This window comes from Bufo gargarizans, chromosome 1, assembly GCF_014858855.1.
Source record: "Bufo gargarizans isolate SCDJY-AF-19 chromosome 1, ASM1485885v1, whole genome shotgun sequence".
NCBI lineage: Eukaryota > Metazoa > Chordata > Amphibia > Anura > Bufonidae > Bufo > Bufo gargarizans.
In genome coordinates, this window is record NC_058080.1 from 643,158,733 (window position 1) to 643,178,148 (window position 19,416).

At 42.3% G+C, this 19,416-nt stretch overlaps 1 protein-coding gene across 1 annotated transcript in view; it reads right to left on the reverse strand.

Moving 5' to 3' along the window:
• Positions 1 to 19,416, reverse strand: part of ADGRV1 (adhesion G protein-coupled receptor V1) — a 522,269-nt gene that overhangs the window by 329,102 nt on the left and 173,751 nt on the right. The window contains 6 exon segments of the mRNA XM_044282697.1: positions 319 to 571; positions 4,303 to 4,404; positions 5,550 to 5,690; positions 8,939 to 9,111; positions 15,720 to 15,844; positions 15,977 to 16,152. Coding sequence (XP_044138632.1) covers positions 319 to 571; positions 4,303 to 4,404; positions 5,550 to 5,690; positions 8,939 to 9,111; positions 15,720 to 15,844; positions 15,977 to 16,152 — 970 coding nt within the window.

Below are 19,416 nucleotides of genomic sequence, written 5' to 3' on the forward strand. Positions count from 1 at the left end.
TAACAGAGCAATGAACATGTTTTACATTTTTCAATATGTCTTAAAGAGGCTCTGTCACCCGGATCACCCCTATACTACCCTACCGGGCATATATCCTGGTAGGGTTGATGACCGCTTTAAAAATACACCTCAAATCAATGTAAAAAAAAAAGATAGTTTAACCTTTTTATGTACTGCCACTATACCCATGAGATTGGATGGCAGCTGTACAGTCTGTGACCCAATGGCTAAGGAGAAACAGTCAAATTGATATTCACTGTATATTCAGGACTTCCATAATATAATTCTAGGAAGGACTGAAATTTACCACCGGCATACCTTGTAGAAATACAATGTAGATGTCTCCCCCAAAAGCTAGAGATTGCACATCCATAGTTCCAGTAATTGGCACATCTTCTGGATTTCCAAACTGATTATCAGACCATAAGAACATCAAAGAATTCTGGTCAGAGCCTCCACGGGACAGCACCATGTAGACAGCTTCCCCACGAGTGAAAACTGTTAGACCTGTAACACCAGGGCTTGGAAGATTTTGGTATTGGACAAATATACCATTGTTCCATTTAAAAACCTAGAGAAAGCAAGACAACAGCGACATTATTGTCAATATCAATCTCCCCATAACTTTCTCCATTTTACACAATAACTCTATGATAGTTTTCATCGCTACTGCACAGTCACAAGTACTTGGAGAGATAATCTTCACGTGTTGAGGGGGTTGTGCAGACAGTACATATTGATGACCTATCCTCAGGATAGATTATCAGTATCTGATTGGTGGGAGTCCAACGCCCCCCACCGATCAGCTGTTTGAAGAGGAAGTGGCACTCATACAAGCACTGCTTCCTCTTCAAGATTACATTAGTGTCGTCTTGGAGGCGCAGTGTAATTATAAGTGTTCCATTTAAGTAATGGGACGAGCACTTGTAATTACAACTCACTGCCACTGCAAGCGACACGACGTGCTGTGTATTAATGAAGAGGATGTGCTCCGCCTCCTATACAAACAGCTGATTAGCGGGGGGGGGGGGGGGGGGGTTTGGTTGTCACTTAATCGTTGGGGGAAGGAACCGAACCAGCGGAAAAGGAGGACTGGCAGAGGAGACAGTCACTCATGCGACTTGAAAAAGGAGTTTTGTATCTCTGAAACGAGTTGTCACCTTGGCATCAAATAAAAGACATTTCTTGTATCCTATTGTGGTAGTGATATCGCAACAGAAGGTGTCAAAACAACACAGGCTACCCTTAGCCTGCATTTCCTTTTCTCGTCTACAGTATATATACTCCTCCAGAGGGTTGGTTACCCCTCAAAGTGAGGATCTGACCACATCACCGGCACCGACCAATTATATCCACACGTCCTCACCCCTATGGTTGCACCACACAAAAATGTGAGCATAATTATTCAATTGTTGCACCTACGGGTTTATACGTATCATCCACTGAGCGCCTTTTCCTTTCTATTTTTTGCCATATTTTGTCCAATCAAGGGGACAGGGGAGTGTTACAAAGCAGTGCTCAAAGGATTCAGCCCCGCCTCCTGGTGCTCAAAATTTTCATTTGCATATGAATAAAAACGCTGATTTCTCTGCAGCTATTTATCATACAGACAAAAGAAAGGTACAGTTTTAATCAGCATGATAACCCCTACCAGGCAGTATACTAGTTTAATAGGGTTGAACCTGGTGACATAGCTTCTTTAACCATCAAGTTTAGCTTGGCTACATCTGTATGTACTGGCTGTACAACCCCTTTAAGTGACTGTTGAACATTCAAAATCCATAGGCTTTAATATAGAATTATTGTTTATACTCTTCTGAGGAGACTTTCTTCTTGAACAAACGTATTAAAGAGATCTGGTTGTAATGTCGAGTGATAAGTCAATTTGAGGATGCCACAAGTCAGTTTGTAAGATTTCTAATCTGCTAGATACTTCCCACTGGACTGTGAGTGTACCCAATCCTAAATTCACAATCAGCAATGTCAAGTGTTGGCTGGAGTAGTATTAGGCACATTGTCACTTGACTCTGGTGGATGTTTTACTATCTGGCAGTCTGATGGACAAATACCTGGAGAATGATACCTGCCAAAATTTCGTGGAGGGAGATTTTTTTGAGATTTGTTCTAGGCTTATGTAGGATACTGTTAAAGGGCTTCTGTCACCCCACTAAAGTGATTTTTTTTTTTTTGGCTGGTGAAATTAGTTATATTGTGATATATGACAATATAATTGTGTCACTTACTTTGATCCAGCAGTTTCTTCAAAAAACGAAGTTTTATCATATGTAAATTCGGTCTCTAACAGCAAGTAGGGCGGCTACTTGCTGGTAGCTGCTGCAGAAATCCGCCCTCTCGTCGTGTTGATTGACAGGGCCAGCCGGGATCTCCTCCTCCGGCCAGCCCTGTCGGCATTTCAAAAATCGCGCGCCTCTGTGGATTCGGCGCAGGAGCTCTGAGATGAGGAGGCTCATCTCCTCAGCACTCCCTCAGTGCGCCTGCGCCGATGACGTCTTCTATTTCGGTGATGTCATCGGCGCAGGCGCACTGAGGGAGTGCTGAGGAGACGAGCCTCCTCATCTCAGAGCGCCTGCGCCGAATCAACAGAGGCGCGCGATTTTTGAAATGCCGACAGGGCTGGCCGGAGGAGGAGATCCCGGCTGGCCCTGTCAATCAACACGACGAGAGGGCGGATTTCTGCAGCAGCTACCAGCAAGTAGACGCCCTACTTGCTGTTAGAGACCGAATTTACATATGATAAAACTTCGTTTTTTGAAGAAACTGCTGGATCAAAGTAAGTGACACAATTATATTGTGATATATCGCAATATAACTAATTTCACCAGCCCAAAAAAAAAAAATCACTTTAGTGGGGTGACAGAAGCCCTTTAAGGTTATCGGCTACAACATACAAATAATATCATAAGCTTTATTTATACAGCACCACCATATCCCACTTTACAATTCAGAGGCTACATGTACAAATCAAAAGACATCACAGGCTAGTATACAATTGACATCACAGGCTAATATACAATTGAAACACTAGGATACTATCTAGATAATCCTTCTAATTTTGTTTCATTAGTTTGGGGAAAGCAGCATGTGTCCCTGTGCACAAAGCATAAAGACATGGTTTGACAAGTCTGGTGTGGAGGAACTCAAGAGGCTGTCCTGACCTCAACACTTTTGAGATGGATCGGAACACTTATTGTAAGTTAGACCTTCTCCTCCAACATCAGTCCCTGACCTCACAAATGGTCTTGTGGCTTACGGGGCCCAATTTCCCACAAGCACACTCCAAAATCTTGTAAGAAGCCTTCACAGAAGAGTTGAGGCACAAAAGGGCTTTATGGGTTTGGAATGTAGAGATGTCCAAAAAGCTCATATACAGTAGATGTGATGGCCATATACTTTTGGATATATATAAGCAGATAGATAGACAGAATAGACATTCAGAAGAGACAAATATACAGACAGATAGATAGTGTCAGAACTGTAGTGGCAAGTCCGCAATTAGTCAACGTTCCCTGTTCTGCTAAACGCAAGACAGATAGACACAGAGAAACAACCACACAGAGAAGGGGCATACAGATACAGGTCAAAACCGGGAGGACAATACAGTACAAAGTCAGAGGACGGAGGGTAGTCAAAAGTCAGAACCAGACGGGTATCACAAGTACAAAATCACAAGACAAAGGAGGATCAGAGGCAAGCCGAGATCAATATACTAAACAATCCAAAACACTCACAGACAGAACCACGAGCACAGCAAGGGAGTAACCCTATATCTTGCAAGGGGGAATTGCCAGCAAGGGATTTAAGTAGAGCACCAAGTCCCAGGATCAGCACCTGATAGGTCCATGACTCGGTGCTCCATTAGTCAGACACAGCACAAAGGAACAGAACAGCTGAATAATCAAGGACTGCTAGTTTTCCTCCAGCACACGGCTTCGCAGAGCGTCTCTCCCAGCACGGTTGCACCGAATCTTAAGATCTTGCCGCTGGAGCCCGGACAGTTAAGTTAATGAAATATTGACAGAAAGATGAATAGATAGATAGATAGATAGATAGATAGACAGACAGAAGAGAAGGATAGATAGATAGATAGATAGATAGATAGAAAAGCTGATGGATAGATAGCTAGATAATGTAGATAGATAGATAGGTAGACAGACAGCTAGAAGAGACAGATAAATAGACAGACAGACAAGCAGACGGAAGGACAGACAGACAGACAATTTCTCTTTTGGACACACTATTAAGGCTTACAGGTGTAATAACATAACTCAAAAGATAACTAACCTGAGAACTGCTTGTATCACTTCCAATGATCAGATAATCTTCCTGAATTCCCAGTGAGAACTGCTTTAAACTGGTCGTCCCTAGGACTTGAAGAGTCTGTTTCTACATTTGGAGGCATATGTAGCAGGTATTAGTTGTAAAGCATAGACTTAGCAGGAAACTACAAGAATGAGGCTGTTCTGCATTTAACCTACTGCAAATAGCAAAATCTTCACCCCTACACATTTCACGAAAATATGGACAGCTTGCCAACTTTTATCTTTCACTGTGTTATGTGTTTATCTGGGTATATCACCGTACTTCTACATTATAGAACATCAGAGCTCCATCAGCTGGAAGTAGGATTCAAAGTAACTATAGGGAATGGCAGCCAAAAAGACTTCCATAGATCTAGACTTGCATTCGGCAGCTATTTGGATTGCGAATCTGCCTTTATTTGCAGAACCTAGATGTTCTAGTAGTAAAGTGGCTAGGAGATTTGGACTCACTACAAATTGGTGCACAGTGCCTTGGGAGAGCTGACAGAAGGTGGTTGACTTTCCTATGTTAACATTTAAAGATCGCCTAAATGCTGTCCACTGACCGAATTTTCCAGTATTTTTGTAATCAGTAAAAGTACTAAGAAAATCTATAAGAAAGATTGGAACACTACAGATAATGAATAGATCGGGGAGAAGCTGGCTAGGGCACATCTCTCTATACCTCCAAACAGGGGCGTAGCTAACGGCTTGTGGGCCCTGGTGCTAGAGTTCAGCTTGGGCCCCCCTTCCCTCAGTGCATTGTGTGTCTTCTTATGTGGCACAAGGGTCTTTGGGCCCCCTCAGGCTCCTGGGCCCGGTAGCGACTGCTACCTCTGCACCCCCTATAGCTACGCCCATGCCTCCAAAGGCAGGCTATCATAATGTCCTCTTAGTGCATTCAGGAACCTTCATACAATGTAGGGTGCTCCTAAAATTAGAGAATGGAGCTGGTTCAGTCTTCTAAAGTAATGGAACAGCGGAGCAGGGTAGAGAGCTGGAATATATCAGTAGGTTCATTGACTATTGACCCATTGGACATTTTGAGCCAACATACAGTACTGTAGAACTTTTCCTACACTATGTACAGTATATACCATTCACAGACAATGTACACTTTTTCCTCTTGTAACCAAGAACATTTTGGTGTAAGTACTAAAAAAAATCTAGAACGAAAAGAATGTATTTAATACCAGCTGCAACATCCCAATACAATAATATTGTATTCACCAGCAATAATCCATTCTTGCGAGTGAATGTATAGACCTCATTATTCGAAGGACGATTACCAATTCCACTTGTAATAACAACAACCTGCGAGTCACTGGTTGGAAAAGCAGCACAATGCACGGGGTTTTCAATGACAAGGTCCTGTATGAACACAGAATGCAGACAATTATGTTAACAGGATTTATACATGAATTTTTTGACTGGTACGTCAGGGGATTGATGGACTTTGTATAATTTATGTAAAATGGTATTCAGCCTTATATCGTCTGCCATAATGAGCACCCCGACTAGCATCGGGCAGAACCCCAAAACCAGAGTGTGCCCTGAGGAACGAACAGCCCAGGGGGGCCAGAGTGATAGTGAGGGCCGCCACCATGAACTGTGGGTATTACTAGCTGCATCATAGCCACTACCACTCCTTTTTTAATTTTATTTGGTGAAAGAGGGCAAGAAGGGGGCAGGAATTGATATTACTCTCGTAGGAGGACATAAAGAGTGACGTTATTATTGCATGAGCCACAAACAGGGCACATAATAAATGCATAGAGGAACAAAGGAGCACATTATTATTGTATCGGGACACACATTATTATTGGAGGGGCACAAAGAGGGCACACACAAAGAGGGCACATTATTAATATATGGGGGCACAAAAAGGCACATTATTATTGCACAGGGGCACATTATTGTTATTTTTATATGTGTGAGGACACAAAAAGGGCACATCACAATTATTGTATGGGGACAGGGCTGGCAGGTAGGGGGAAGGGGGACAAACTGGGCAACTGTATAGGGCCCACATCTCCAAAGGATCCTCTTGGAGATCTGGGTGCATCGGACTTTTGGCTTGGTGCCACATATTGGATGAGTGGCACAGTAACTGTATCGGTGTCCTCAAGACGCTGATTCAGTTGACATTTATGTAATAGCAGCAGGTAGAAATATATTCTCTGCCCTAACTTTCCGTATACTAAAGTTGCAGGTCTACAGGACTTTGCACAGTAGATCAGAGACCGGGCGCAGGTGGCGTGATGACATCACTGCATTGTGCCAGACTGCTCGAGGCTGGAAAAGGTCTCAGCCTTTTCACTCGTTGGGGGATCGGGGTAAGGTTAGAACAAGATTTCTTTTTTTTCTGGACAAAAAGGAACACTGTTATTTATGGAGGGCACTACAAACTATCTGCGAAGGGAGCAGTATAATCTAAACGGGGCACAGTAATCTGCCAAGGGGGAACTACAAGCTATATAGTGCAGGTACACTATAATATGCCAAGGGTTACTGTACTGTAGTCTGAGAAGGGGGCACTGTAATCTGTGAAGGAGGTACTGTTAACTATTTTGGAGCACAAGGGTGGAAATGCTTATTGTAAGGGGACTCACAGGAGGTTATTATTATCTTAGGTCAGGCTGGTGGTATTATTAATAATAAAACTTCCTTTCTGTCCCAAAACAGAACTGGGGCAAATGTGTTTGTAACTGGCGCAAATGGGGCAGGCATAAGCCTAGAATTGAGGCTACCAGCAGGATGAGCAGTCTGTGCAACTCTAAGATGCAAGTCATGGTCTTAGCCAAATGAAAAAGATGGATAAAGTGACCGACTACAGTCAGAGAAGGCGTCACCTGTTAGCCGTTGAATGTAATTGTACTGAAATCACTTATACGCTCTGCAGACTGCCTGTGTAGAATTGGTATCTGTCAATTTATAGTGGTAACCAGGGGCGGATTGGCCAAAGATCTTACAGGGAAATGTCCTGGTGGGCCGATGCCCAGGGTGCCGTCTGGGCACTCCTCATGGCCGGCCAGTGGAAATTTTTGGGGATGTATTTTGTGCTACTGGGACAGTATTTTGTGATGGACTGTGGTATTTGGCTCTGTTGGGGTGGTATAATGTGCCACAATATGCTATTGCTGGCCCTGCCTTCCATCAATTTGGACCTGACTACAAAATGGGGGCCACTTTTAGTATTTTTTCCAGGGTCACTTAAAGTTCCTAGTAACATTGGTCTTTGTATAATGGTTTTTATGCATTGACAGTATAGACATTATTTGGTCAGTTTGTAGTGGGAATATGTGATCATAGTGTAATGTTATTCATTTGGTGTACTGTATTAGTATCATTGGTATACTGGTCTTTGTAATAAGGTGTTTTGTTCAGTAACATGGGAGGTAATATTTCATCATTGTACGGTGGTAATATTTGATCCTAGTATAATGGGATTATTTGATATATATATTTATATATATTCATATTATTTTTTTGTGTGGGTGGGGGATATATAGCTTGGAGCTTGTGAACCTGATCCTTTACGACCCTAGCAATGCCCCTTTAAGACGTCAGAGATCACGCTACACACTTTGTCCACTGTATTCTGAAATGGCTGAATATTACTGTGTTAATGGTACACCATTTCAATAGATGGGGCCTCACTTTTAATTTTGCCCTGAGCCACAATTTGTCTAAAAACAGCCCTGTATGGGGACACAAAGGGGCACATTATTATTGTATGGGAGCATGTTATTATTGTATGGGGTACAGAGGGTTCACATTATTATTGTAGGGGCACAGAGGGGGGAATTATTATTGCATGGCAACACAAAAGGGGCACACTATAATTGTACAGGGCATAAGGGGACTATTATTATTATATAGGAAGTCATAGGGGAGCATTATTATCGTATGTTAACATAAAGGAGCATAGTATTAACTAAGCGCTGCATATGTTGGCGCTAAAAAAATTAAACGATTATTAGTATCATTTCTATGTAGAGGCATATTATTATTGTATGGGGGCCCAAAGGGAGAAATTATTATTGTATGGGGGCACAAAGGGAGACATTAATATTGTATGGAGGCACAAAGGGGGACATTATTGTATGGTAGTACAAAAGGAGAGTATTATTACTATGTAGGGCACTGGAGGTAAGGATGGTGGAAAGTAATAAGCCAAAGATGTCTGTGTGTGACACTATGCAGGCACAAGCTGTGACTGTAAAAAGTACTAATGGCGGTCTGGGCCAGATGGAGAAGAATCGGGAAAGTGAACAACACCAATCAGACATGTAACTCTACTATATTCACTTATTTAGATTGCAGAGCTCCTGTGTAGAACTGGCATCTATGTACCACTATACGGTCACTGTAAGGTGGCAACTTTGCCCTTAGTACAGTGTTTTGTATTCAGTATTAGTATGGTGGTGATGGTGGGGGTGACAGGCTATATATTTTCACACGTGTATAAAAGTAGGATAACTCACTGTTACATCACGTGTCAGGTAACATGCTGAGTGTTTCTTTTAAGTAAGTAACCTTGGCATGACAACCCTCCATCAGATACGGCTGCTGTGACAGCGTAGGTAGGTTTCAGATGATATTCTACAAATACCTACCTGAATAGCTATAAATACGCCACGCCATTCATAGACTGTGCAAGTGGAGTTTGTTGCAGAATATTTTTTCAGCAAAACACCATATTTTACTTCATCATGAGAGAAGAAACACCAAGTAGAAGATGACTCATTCGGGAAACTTTGCAAAACGGACAGCACAGAGTAGGGACCCTCTAAAAATCCAAACACAAAATTCCATTATATTTGCTAGTATAGTTATTATATTTCCATCAATAATTCTTTACAGCTTTAGGGCTCATGCACACAAGCGTAATGGCTCAGTGACCGAGCTGCGGACCTACAATACTCGGTACTGGTGTGTTTGCAGGTTGACTTGAATGGATCCGTGATCCGCAAGTTACAGCCAAAGATAAAACATGTTCTATCTTTTTGCGGTGCGGAGGCACGGACCAGAAAGCGCACAGAAGTGCTTCATAGTGTTTCTGATCTGTGATCTTATGTTCGTGAGCATGAGCCCTTACAGTGTGGCAGGGTATATTTGCTTTAGGGAATTTAAATCACCAATTTAAATCAAAGTCTTTTTAGACAAATAATATTGGGAAGGGGAAGGGGCAGTGAGTTAGAAATTCTTCATGTCCCATTTACTATTATTTTATTTTATTATTTTATGTTAGTTTTCTACTTAGAATAGAGGGATGATATATTGGGCCAGAAAAATGACTCTTAGGCCCCTTTCACACAGGCGAGTATTCCGCGCGGATGCGATGCGTGAGTTGAACGTATTGCACCCGCACTGAACATTCATTTCTATGGGGCTGTGCACACCGGCGGTGATTTTCACGCATCACTTGTGCGTTGCGTGAAAATCGCAGCATGCTCCTCTTTGTGCGTTTTTCACGTAACGCAGGCCCCATAGAAATGAATGGGGTTGCGTGAAAATCGCAAGCATCCGCAAGCAAGTGCGGATGCGGTGCGATTTTCACGCACGGTTGCTAGGAGACGATCGGGATGGAGACCCGATCATTATTATTTTCCTTTATAACATGGTTATAAGGGAAAATAATAGCATTCTGAATACAGAATGCATAGTACAATAGTGCTGGAGGGGTTAAAAAAAATAACATGGTCCGTCACATGATCTTTTACCATGGTGATGGATCATGTGATGGCCCATGTGATGACCGGAGTGATGTCACCACAGGTCCTTTGCCTGCACACAGCAAAAAAGAAGACGGGATGCGCGAGCAAGTGGATTAAGGTGAGTTTAATTTTATTTTAAAAAAATGTAACCCCAGCGCTATTGTACTATGCATTCTGTATTGAGAATGCTATTATTTTCCCCTTATAACCATGTTATAAGGGAAAATAATACAATCTACAGAACACCAATCCCAAGCCCGAACTTCTTAGGGTACCAAACATGCCGATTTTTCTCATTACACGCATTACAATGTTTTGCACTCGCGCGGAAAAATCGTGCATGTTCCCGCAACGCACCCGCACCTTTTCCCGCAACGCCCGTGTGAAAGGGGCCTTAGGATTATCTTTCAAGGAGTTCAAGAGGGGCCTGGGTGTATTTCTGGAGTGTAATACTATTACAGGTTATAGCTACTAGAGAGGGGTCGTTGATCCAGGGAGTTATCCGATTGCCTGATTGGAGATGGGAAGGAATTTTTTCTCCTAAAGTGAGGAAAATTGGCTTTTACCTCACAGGGTACTTTTTTTTGCCTTCGTCTGGATCAACTTGTAGAATAATAGGCTGAACTGGATGGACAGATGTCTTTATTGAGCCTTAAAAATTATGTTACTATGTTTAAATAATAGGAAATTATACCATTTTCAAATATATATATGCATTTAAAATTGTGCTTAAACACTTTTCTTAGATGGTTGACCCCTATCTGCTTAGTAGAATGGTTTAGCCCATGAATCAGTCAGTCCTGTGCAATCCATCCAGGGCCTAACTGAAACATGTTATCAGTCATGTGACATTCTTCACATCATATAATCCCTTATATTCATCATACATGTGCTGCGTCAACACTCAGGACACTTCCATGGGATAACTACATACTGTCTCTTAGAAGAACTACTTCACTGTATGTGTATTTACATGGCAGCCTGTTCTGAAGTGATATGTAAAATGGCTGCATGTCTCTAGGTGATTTAATAATGTTGTTAATAAAATTAACTGTAAAAACTACAAACACAAACATACAAGGAAGACAAGGAGAACAGTGTTAGATGTGCTTCTACCCTGACACTGACAAACATGATGAGATGCTGCTACAGGAAATAATGCTGTATATGTTGTATTTATATGTTAGACATTTGGATAGATAAGTGAATGTCAGAGGTCATATGATGCCATTTTAGTCCTATTCAGATTTCCTACGGATGCATTTTACAGGACTAAAACAGCCATACCATTTTTTTTTTTTAATACATTAGTTTTAAATACATCTCTATTAGAAAACAGTATAACTGCCTATTTTCTAAACCAGTGATCAGATGGCCAAGAGAGGAGAGAAGGCGCTCATAGGTGAGGGTAAACAGATAGATGTCCCTTCCCCCTAACCAAGATGAGTGAAGTTACTCACCTGGTTTGGTTTGCACTGATTGTGGTGCAACCTTAGTGGAGGGAAGTTTGAAGAGTTGAGGTTGTCTGGGTTGGTGCTGCCGGATGGTGTCCGAAGTAACCCTGGGCGGGGGCCAGACCGCCACTTGGGTGGGTATTGGAATATAAAAAATCTCGTCTGCACTGGATACGTGCGGCGAGCCAATGGACTTAAGGCGCAAATCACAACCCGAGCTTGGATACGAGAATTTTTTTTTTTTAAAAGACGACGCGTTTCGGGGTACTCAGGACCCCTTTATCAAGTCTAAAAAAACATATATGGTTGTTACAGCGGTCTGTAGTGAATCAAAGGTGTAAATAATGTAAAAGTATAAATATACAAAAATTCATATTAATATTAATAATTGAACAGTAGCTGAAACTGTGTGTGTACATACGTGCGTACAAGCACACATACACGCATTTATATCTGTATATATAGAAAATTGTTTAGATGCGTGGATGGATCAATGGATGAAGACGAAAACATAAATATAAACACAAGCATAAACGTAATATGTATCCATAAGTAATAGATTGTTTACACAAGTGATACAATAGAGGATAAAAAAGAAATATAGAAAATAGATAAAAAAAATGGCTAAAGGATATGGGTAAAATGGGTTATAGATCTAAAAAATAAAATAAAAAGATGACACAGACCCTGTTTGGGGTATATATAGCTATATGGGACTGTTTCCTGGTTGTGTACGGGTCTATATGTACGCAAGAACAGATAGGTAAAGGTACATGGTTTAGAGTGTAGATGAAGGGAGTCCCTTGAAAGGGGGAGAATGATAATATGTTCTCTTTTTTCTAAAGGAACAATTATTTGAGAGTTTCAACTCAAAGTAAAATGCTATCGTCTGGATAGGGTTGCTAGACTTTGCTGTTCTCTTGTTTGAAACTGGAGGTTGTACTGTACATGAGTGTTTAGTAATGAGACGGAATGTCTGCAGTACCTGTATCCTTGGCAACGTGAGTCCGCTGGTGCCCTCTCCTGGAGGTCCCTTTCAGAAGGAATGCTGATGGGGATTGCTGGAGAGTGTCCTGCTGTTGCGGCGCTGTTGTGCTTGCTGCACGTGCAGCAAGCACAACAGCGCCGCAACAGCAGGACACTCTCCAGCTAAATTACTAAACACTCATGTACAGTACAACCTCCAGTTTCAAACAAGAGAACAGCAAAGTCTAGCAACCCTATCCAGACGATAGCATTTTACTTTGAGTTGAAACTCTCAAATAATTGTTCCTTTAGAAAAAAGAGAACATATTATCATTCTCCCCCTTTCAAGGGACTCCCTTCATCTACACTCTAAACCATGTACCTTTACCTATCTGTTCTTGCGTACATATAGACCCGTACACAACCAGGAAACAGTCCCATATAGCTATATATACCCCAAACAGGGTCTGTGTCAGCTTTTTATTTTATTTTTTAGATCTATAACCCATTTTACCCATATCCTTTAGCCATTTTTTATCTATTTTCTATATTTCTTTTTTATCCTCTATTGTATCACTTGTGTAAACAATCTATTACTTATGGATACATATTACGTTTATGCTTGTGTTTATATTTATGTTTTTGTCTTCATCCATTGATCCATCCACGCATCTAAACAATTTTCTATATATACAGATATAAATGCGTGTATGTGTGCTTGTACGCAGGTATGTACACACACAGTTTCAGCTACTGTTCAATTATTAATATTAATATGAATTTTTGTATATTTATACTTTTACATTATTTACACCTTTGATTCACTACAGACCGCTGTAACAACCATATATGTTTTTTTAGACTTGATAAAGGGGTCCCTGAGTACCCCGAAACGCATCGTCTTTTCAAAATAAAAAATTCTCGTATCCAAGCTCGGGTTGTGATTTGCGCCTTAAGTCCATTGGCTCGCCGCACGTATCCAGTGCAGACGAGATTTTTTATATTCCTATTTTCTAAACCAGGCATGCCCAATCTGCGGCCCTCCAGCTGTTGTAAAACTATAACTCCCACCATGCCCTGCTGTAGGCTGATAGCTGTAGGCTGTTCGGGCATGCTGGGAGTTGTAGTTTTGCAACAGCTGGAGGGACGCAGGTTGAGCATGCCTGTTCTAAAAAAATAAATGTAAGCATTAAAATCGGAATACCTCTTTTACTGTTTTTATTTATTAGTATTCAGATTGTATGCAGTCTTCTACAACCTGTATGTGGATAATCTACATCAGAGCTAAGCCATTCTTGTGGTCAAAAATACTGGAACCCTGATGGAAACCTAATAGACTATGTTATAAGTCAAAGGGGTCCATTCAGTTTCATTGGTAAATGTTTAAAAGCAGATCTGGAATAATGTCATTGCCCCGTTACAAATGAAATCTGTGAGACTAGTGTGAACAGAACTTATAACACTAATATTTTATAGCAATATTTCTCAATGTTCCCAAACCCAGTAACTCTTAGGCCTCTTTCACACGGGCGTTGCGGGAAAAGGTGCGGGTGCGTTGCGGGAACATGCGCGATTTTTCCGCGCGAGTGCAAAACATTGTAATGCGTTTTGCACTCGCGTGAGAAAAATCAGCATGTTTGGTACCCAAACCCGAACTTCTTCACAGAAGTTCGGGTTTGGGATCGGTGTTCTGTAGATTGTATTATTTTCCCTTATTTTACATGGTTATAAGGGAAAATAATAGCATTCTGAATACAGAATGCATAGTTAAATAGTGCTGGAGGGGTTAATTTTTTTTTATAATAATTAAACTCACCTTAATCCACTTGATGGCGCAGCCCGGCTTCTCTTCTGTCTTCTTTTTTGCTGTGTGCAGGAAAAGGACCTGTGGTGACGTCACTCCGGTCATCACATGGTCCATCACATGATCCATCACCCTGGCAAAAGATCATGTGACGGACCATGTGATGACCGGAGTGACGTCACCACAGGTCCTTTTCCTGCACACAGTAAAAAAGAAGACAGAAGAGAAGCCGGCTGCGCGAGCAAGTTGAATTATTATTTTTATTTTTTTTAACCCCTCCAGCGCTATTGTACTATGCATTCTGTATTCACAATGCTATTATTTTCCCTTAAAACCATGCACCCGCACTGAATCCTGACCCATTTATTTCAATGGGTCTGTGTACATGAACGTTGTTTTTCACGCATCAGTTCTGCGTTGCGTAAAAATCGCAGCATGTTCTATATTCTGCGTTTTTCACGCAGCCCTGGCCCCATAGAAGTGAATGGGGCTGCGTGAAAAACGCATTGCATCCGCAAGCAAGTGCAGGGTGCGATGCGTTTTTCACTGATGGTTGCTAAGAGATGTTGTTTGTAAACCTTCTGTTTTTATCACGCACCTGAAAAACGCATCAAAAACGCATTGCACCCACACGGAAAAAACTGAACAACTGAACGCATTCGCAGACAAAACTGACTGAACTTGCTTGCAAAATAGTGCGAGTTTCACTGAACGCACCCTGAACGCATCCGGACCTAATCCGTCATGCTCGTGTGAAAGGGGCCTTATTGAAACCACATCTATGTGTTCCTAAAGCTATGATCACATCAGGTCAGCATGAGTGAACTACTGCTGTCCACTAGGTGGGACTAGAGAGCCAGCTTATTTACATGCTGTCTAAGGGTCCATTCACACGTCCGTTGTTTCTTTCCTGATCTGTTCCGTTTTTTGCGGAACAGATCTGGACCAGATCTGGACCCATTCATTTTCAATGGGTCCTGAAAAAAAATCTGGCATTGAGCTGTCTGATTTTTTTCAGGACCCATTGAAAATGAATGGGTCCAGATCTGGTCCAGATCTGTTCCGCAAAAAACGGAACAGATCAGGAAAGAAACAACGGACGTGTGAATGGACCCTTAGACACATGTGGGACAAAGCGTCATGTGTGTGCTGTCTGCATCTTTTGCAGCCCCATTGAGATGAATGGATCCGCCTCTGATCCGCAAAAAACACAGATCGGATGCAGACCGAAACTATGGCCGTGTGCCTGAGCCCTAAGACGCATCTGAAATCTTTTCTTACAGCTGTGGAAGAATGATGCTGTATATACATACAGACTCTGGATCCACACTAAGTGATGTGATACTGGATACGGGAATTACATACATTTCAAGGAAGGATGAAGTGATTGAAGTGTAGAAGTGGCAGATACATCACACCTCTAGGGACATTGAGAAACAGTAGATATTTGTCTTACTTATGCCAAAGGCGCTCCCTGAGACCGTCTCCCATTCCACGCTCACAGACATGTTCAGGCCATTGCTTCGGGACACTTTTAGATAGACCGTCACATTGTTCTCCTCAACTGTTAAAGAACTTGTTCTAATCATCAGAGCAGGACGTAAAGGAGAAAGAGTTACATAACTATTCGTGTCGGCAGGTTGTACTGCCTGTCCACGTATACTTTATGATTACTGACATTTTAATCTGTGATAGAAATCTACTGCCTGTTACCTCTTATTTGTGGGGAAGATGCTGAACAGTCCTTGAGGTGCTTGGTTTTGGAGCACAGTTATCTCTGTACGGATTCTAGTGCCAAGTCTAGCGCCCCCTGTGGGATTAAGCAGCGTGACAGTAAAATGTTCGTCCATCTCCGGTTCCTCATCCAGCACTGCAGCAATTTCCAAGGTCTGTGTAAACAAATCAAGAAATAAAAATCCGCACCCAATAACTATTAAATACAATGCAACGTGGGCAATGGTTTCTATCTAAAACGTGTACATAAAATGATTCAATATATTGGACATGGATTGTGGCAAAAATATGGATTGTTCAGATTGCCTATTCACTCTTAACCCTTAGAGGACCTTTTTCTTTTTTGCATTTTCATTTTTCACTCCCTGCCTTCCCAGAGTCATAACTTTTTATTTTTCCATTCACAAGGCCTGTTGTACTTTGTAATGGCACCATTTACGGTTGCATACAATGTAGTAGAAAGTGGTACAAAAAAATCCAAATGGGGTGGAATTTTGGAACGGCGTTCACTATGCGGTAAAATTGACCTGATATCTGCATTCTCCAGGTCAGTACGTTTTCCTTGTGTTTTAATACTGAAAAAAAAATACCATATTCTGATCCCTATAACTTTTTCGTAGTTATGTGTACGGCGGAGCTGTGTGAGGACTCATTTTTTTGCTGGGCAATCTGTTTTTTTCAGTGATACCATTTTGGAGTGCGTGTGACTTTTTGATCTCCGCAGACATACCGTATTTTTCGCCCTATAAGACGCACCTAGGTTTTTGAGGAGGAAAATAAGAAAAAAAAATTTTTGAACCAAAAGGTGTGCTTTTGGTGGGTTTTGAACTAATTGTGGTCTGTGGATGGCACTGTTATGGGGGATCTGTGGATAGCGCACTGTTATGGGGGATCTGTGGGTGACGCACTGTTATGGGGATCTGTGGGTGACGCACTGTTATGGGGGATCTGTGGGTGACACTTATGGGGGATCTGTGGGTGACACTTATGGGGGATCTGTGGGTGACACTTATGGGGGATCTGTGGGTGACACTTATGGGGGATCTGTGGGTGACACTTGGGGATCTGTGGGTGACACTTATGGGGGATCTGTGGGTGACACTTATGGGGGATCTGTGGGTGACACTTATGGGGGATCTGTGGGTGACAGTTATGGGGGGGATCTGTGGATGACACATATATAGCATCTTATGCTATGTGTCATCCACAGATCCCCTCCATAAGTGTCCCTGTAGTGAATGACCCTCAATACACGGGGTGGGGGTCGCATCTGCTTTTATAATGACAGCGGGGCCCGTGCAGTGACTGTATTCTACTACACGGGCCCCGCTCACTGTATCTCTAATAGTTAATTGTTATGTATATACCGTAATCGCATAATCAGCGCCTGTATACTTACAAGCGCTCAGTAGCAGAGAGGAGGGAGGAGGCAGGCCGGGAGGACAGGCGCTGGCAGCGGGAGTCATACGTCATGCGCCCACGCCGCCTGCTTCATTCATAAAGTGGGTGGCGCAGGCGTGTGATGTAGTGACTCACGCTGCCAGCGCCCGTCCTCCCGGCCTGCCTCCTCCCTCCTCTCTGCTACCTACCGAGCGCTTGTAGTTGTAAGTAATGAACAGCGCTGATTATGCGATTATATACACAACAATTAACTATTAGAGATACAATTATAAAGTGATCGGGGCCCGTGTAGTAGAATACAGTCACTGCACGGGCCCCGCTGTCATTATAAAAGCAGATGCCGTCCCCAGCCCCTCCTCCCTCACAGCTGATACACCTGCCGTGCGGCATCGCGGCGGGTGTATCATTGAAAACTCGGCAAAATCAGCAGCATTCGCCCCATAAGACGCACTGCTATTTTGGGGGAAAAAAGTGTGTCTTATAGGGCGAAAAATACGGTACTGATAAGGAATCTAGATTGTGAGCTCCATTGGGGACAGTGTGATGCTAATGTCTGTAAAGCGCTGAGGAATATAGTTGCGCTATACAGGGAGTGCAGAATTATTAGGCAAATGAGTATTTTGACCACATCATCCTCTTTATGCATGTTGTCTTTCTCCAAGCTGTATAGGCTCGAAAGCCTACTACCAATTAAGCATATTAGGTGATGTGCATCTCTGTAATGAGAAGGGGTGTGGTCTAATGACATCAACACCCTATATCAGGTGTGCATAATTATTAGGCAACTTCCTTTCCTTTGGCAAAATGGGTCAAAAGAAGGACTTGACAGGCTCAGAAAAGGCAAAAATAGTGAGATATCTTGCAGAGGGATGCAGCACTCTTAAAATTGCAAAGCTTCTGAAGCGTGATCATCGAACAATCAAGCGTTTCATTCAAAATAGTCAACAGGGTCGCAAGAAACGTGTGGAAAAACCAAGGCGCAAAATAACTGCCCATGAACTGAGAAAAGTCAAGCGTGCAGCTGCCAAGATGCCACTTGCCACCAGTTTGGCCATATTTCAGAGCTGCAACATCACTGGAGTGCCCAAAAGCACAAGGTGTGCAATACTCAGAGACATGGCCAAGGTAAGAAAGGCTGAAAGACGACCACCACTGAACAAGACACACAAGCTGAAACATCAAGACTGGGCCAAGAAATATCTCAAGACTGATTTTTCAAAGGATTTATGGACTGATGAAATGAGAGTGAGTCTTGATGGGCCAGATGGATGGGCCCGTGGCTGGATTGGTAAAGGGCAGAGAGCTCCAGTCCGACTCAGACGCCAGCAAGGTGGAGGTGGAGTACTGGTTTGGGCTGGTATCATCAAAGATGAGCTTGTGGGGCCTTTTCGGGTTGAGGATGAAGTCAAGCTCAACTCCCAGTCCTACTGCCAGTTTCTGGAAGACACCTTCTTCAAGCAGTGGTACAGGAAGAAGTCTGCATCCTTCAAGAAAAACATGATTTTCATGCAGGACAATGCTCCATCACACGCGTCCAAGTACTCCACAGCGTGGCTGGCAGGAAAGGGTATAAAAGAAGAAAATCTAATGACATGGCCTCCTTGTTCACCTGATCTGAACCCCATTGAGAACCTGTGGTCCATCATCAAATGTGAGATTTACGAGGAGGGAAAACAGTACACCTCTCTGAACAGTGTCTGGTGAACAGATCAAAACACTGACAGAATCCATGGATGGCAGGCTTTTGAGTGTCCTTGCAAAGAAAGGTGGCTATATTGGTCACTGATTTGTTTTTGTTTTGTTTTTGAATGTCAGAAATGTATATTTGTGAATGTTGAGATGTTATATTGGTTTCACTGGTAAAAATAAATAATTGAAATGGGTATATATTAGTTTTTTGTTAAGTTGCCTAATAATTATGCACAGTAATAGTCACCTGCACACACAGATATCCCCCTAAAATAGCTAAAACTAAAAACAAACTAAAAACTACTTCCAAAAATATTCAGCTTTGATAT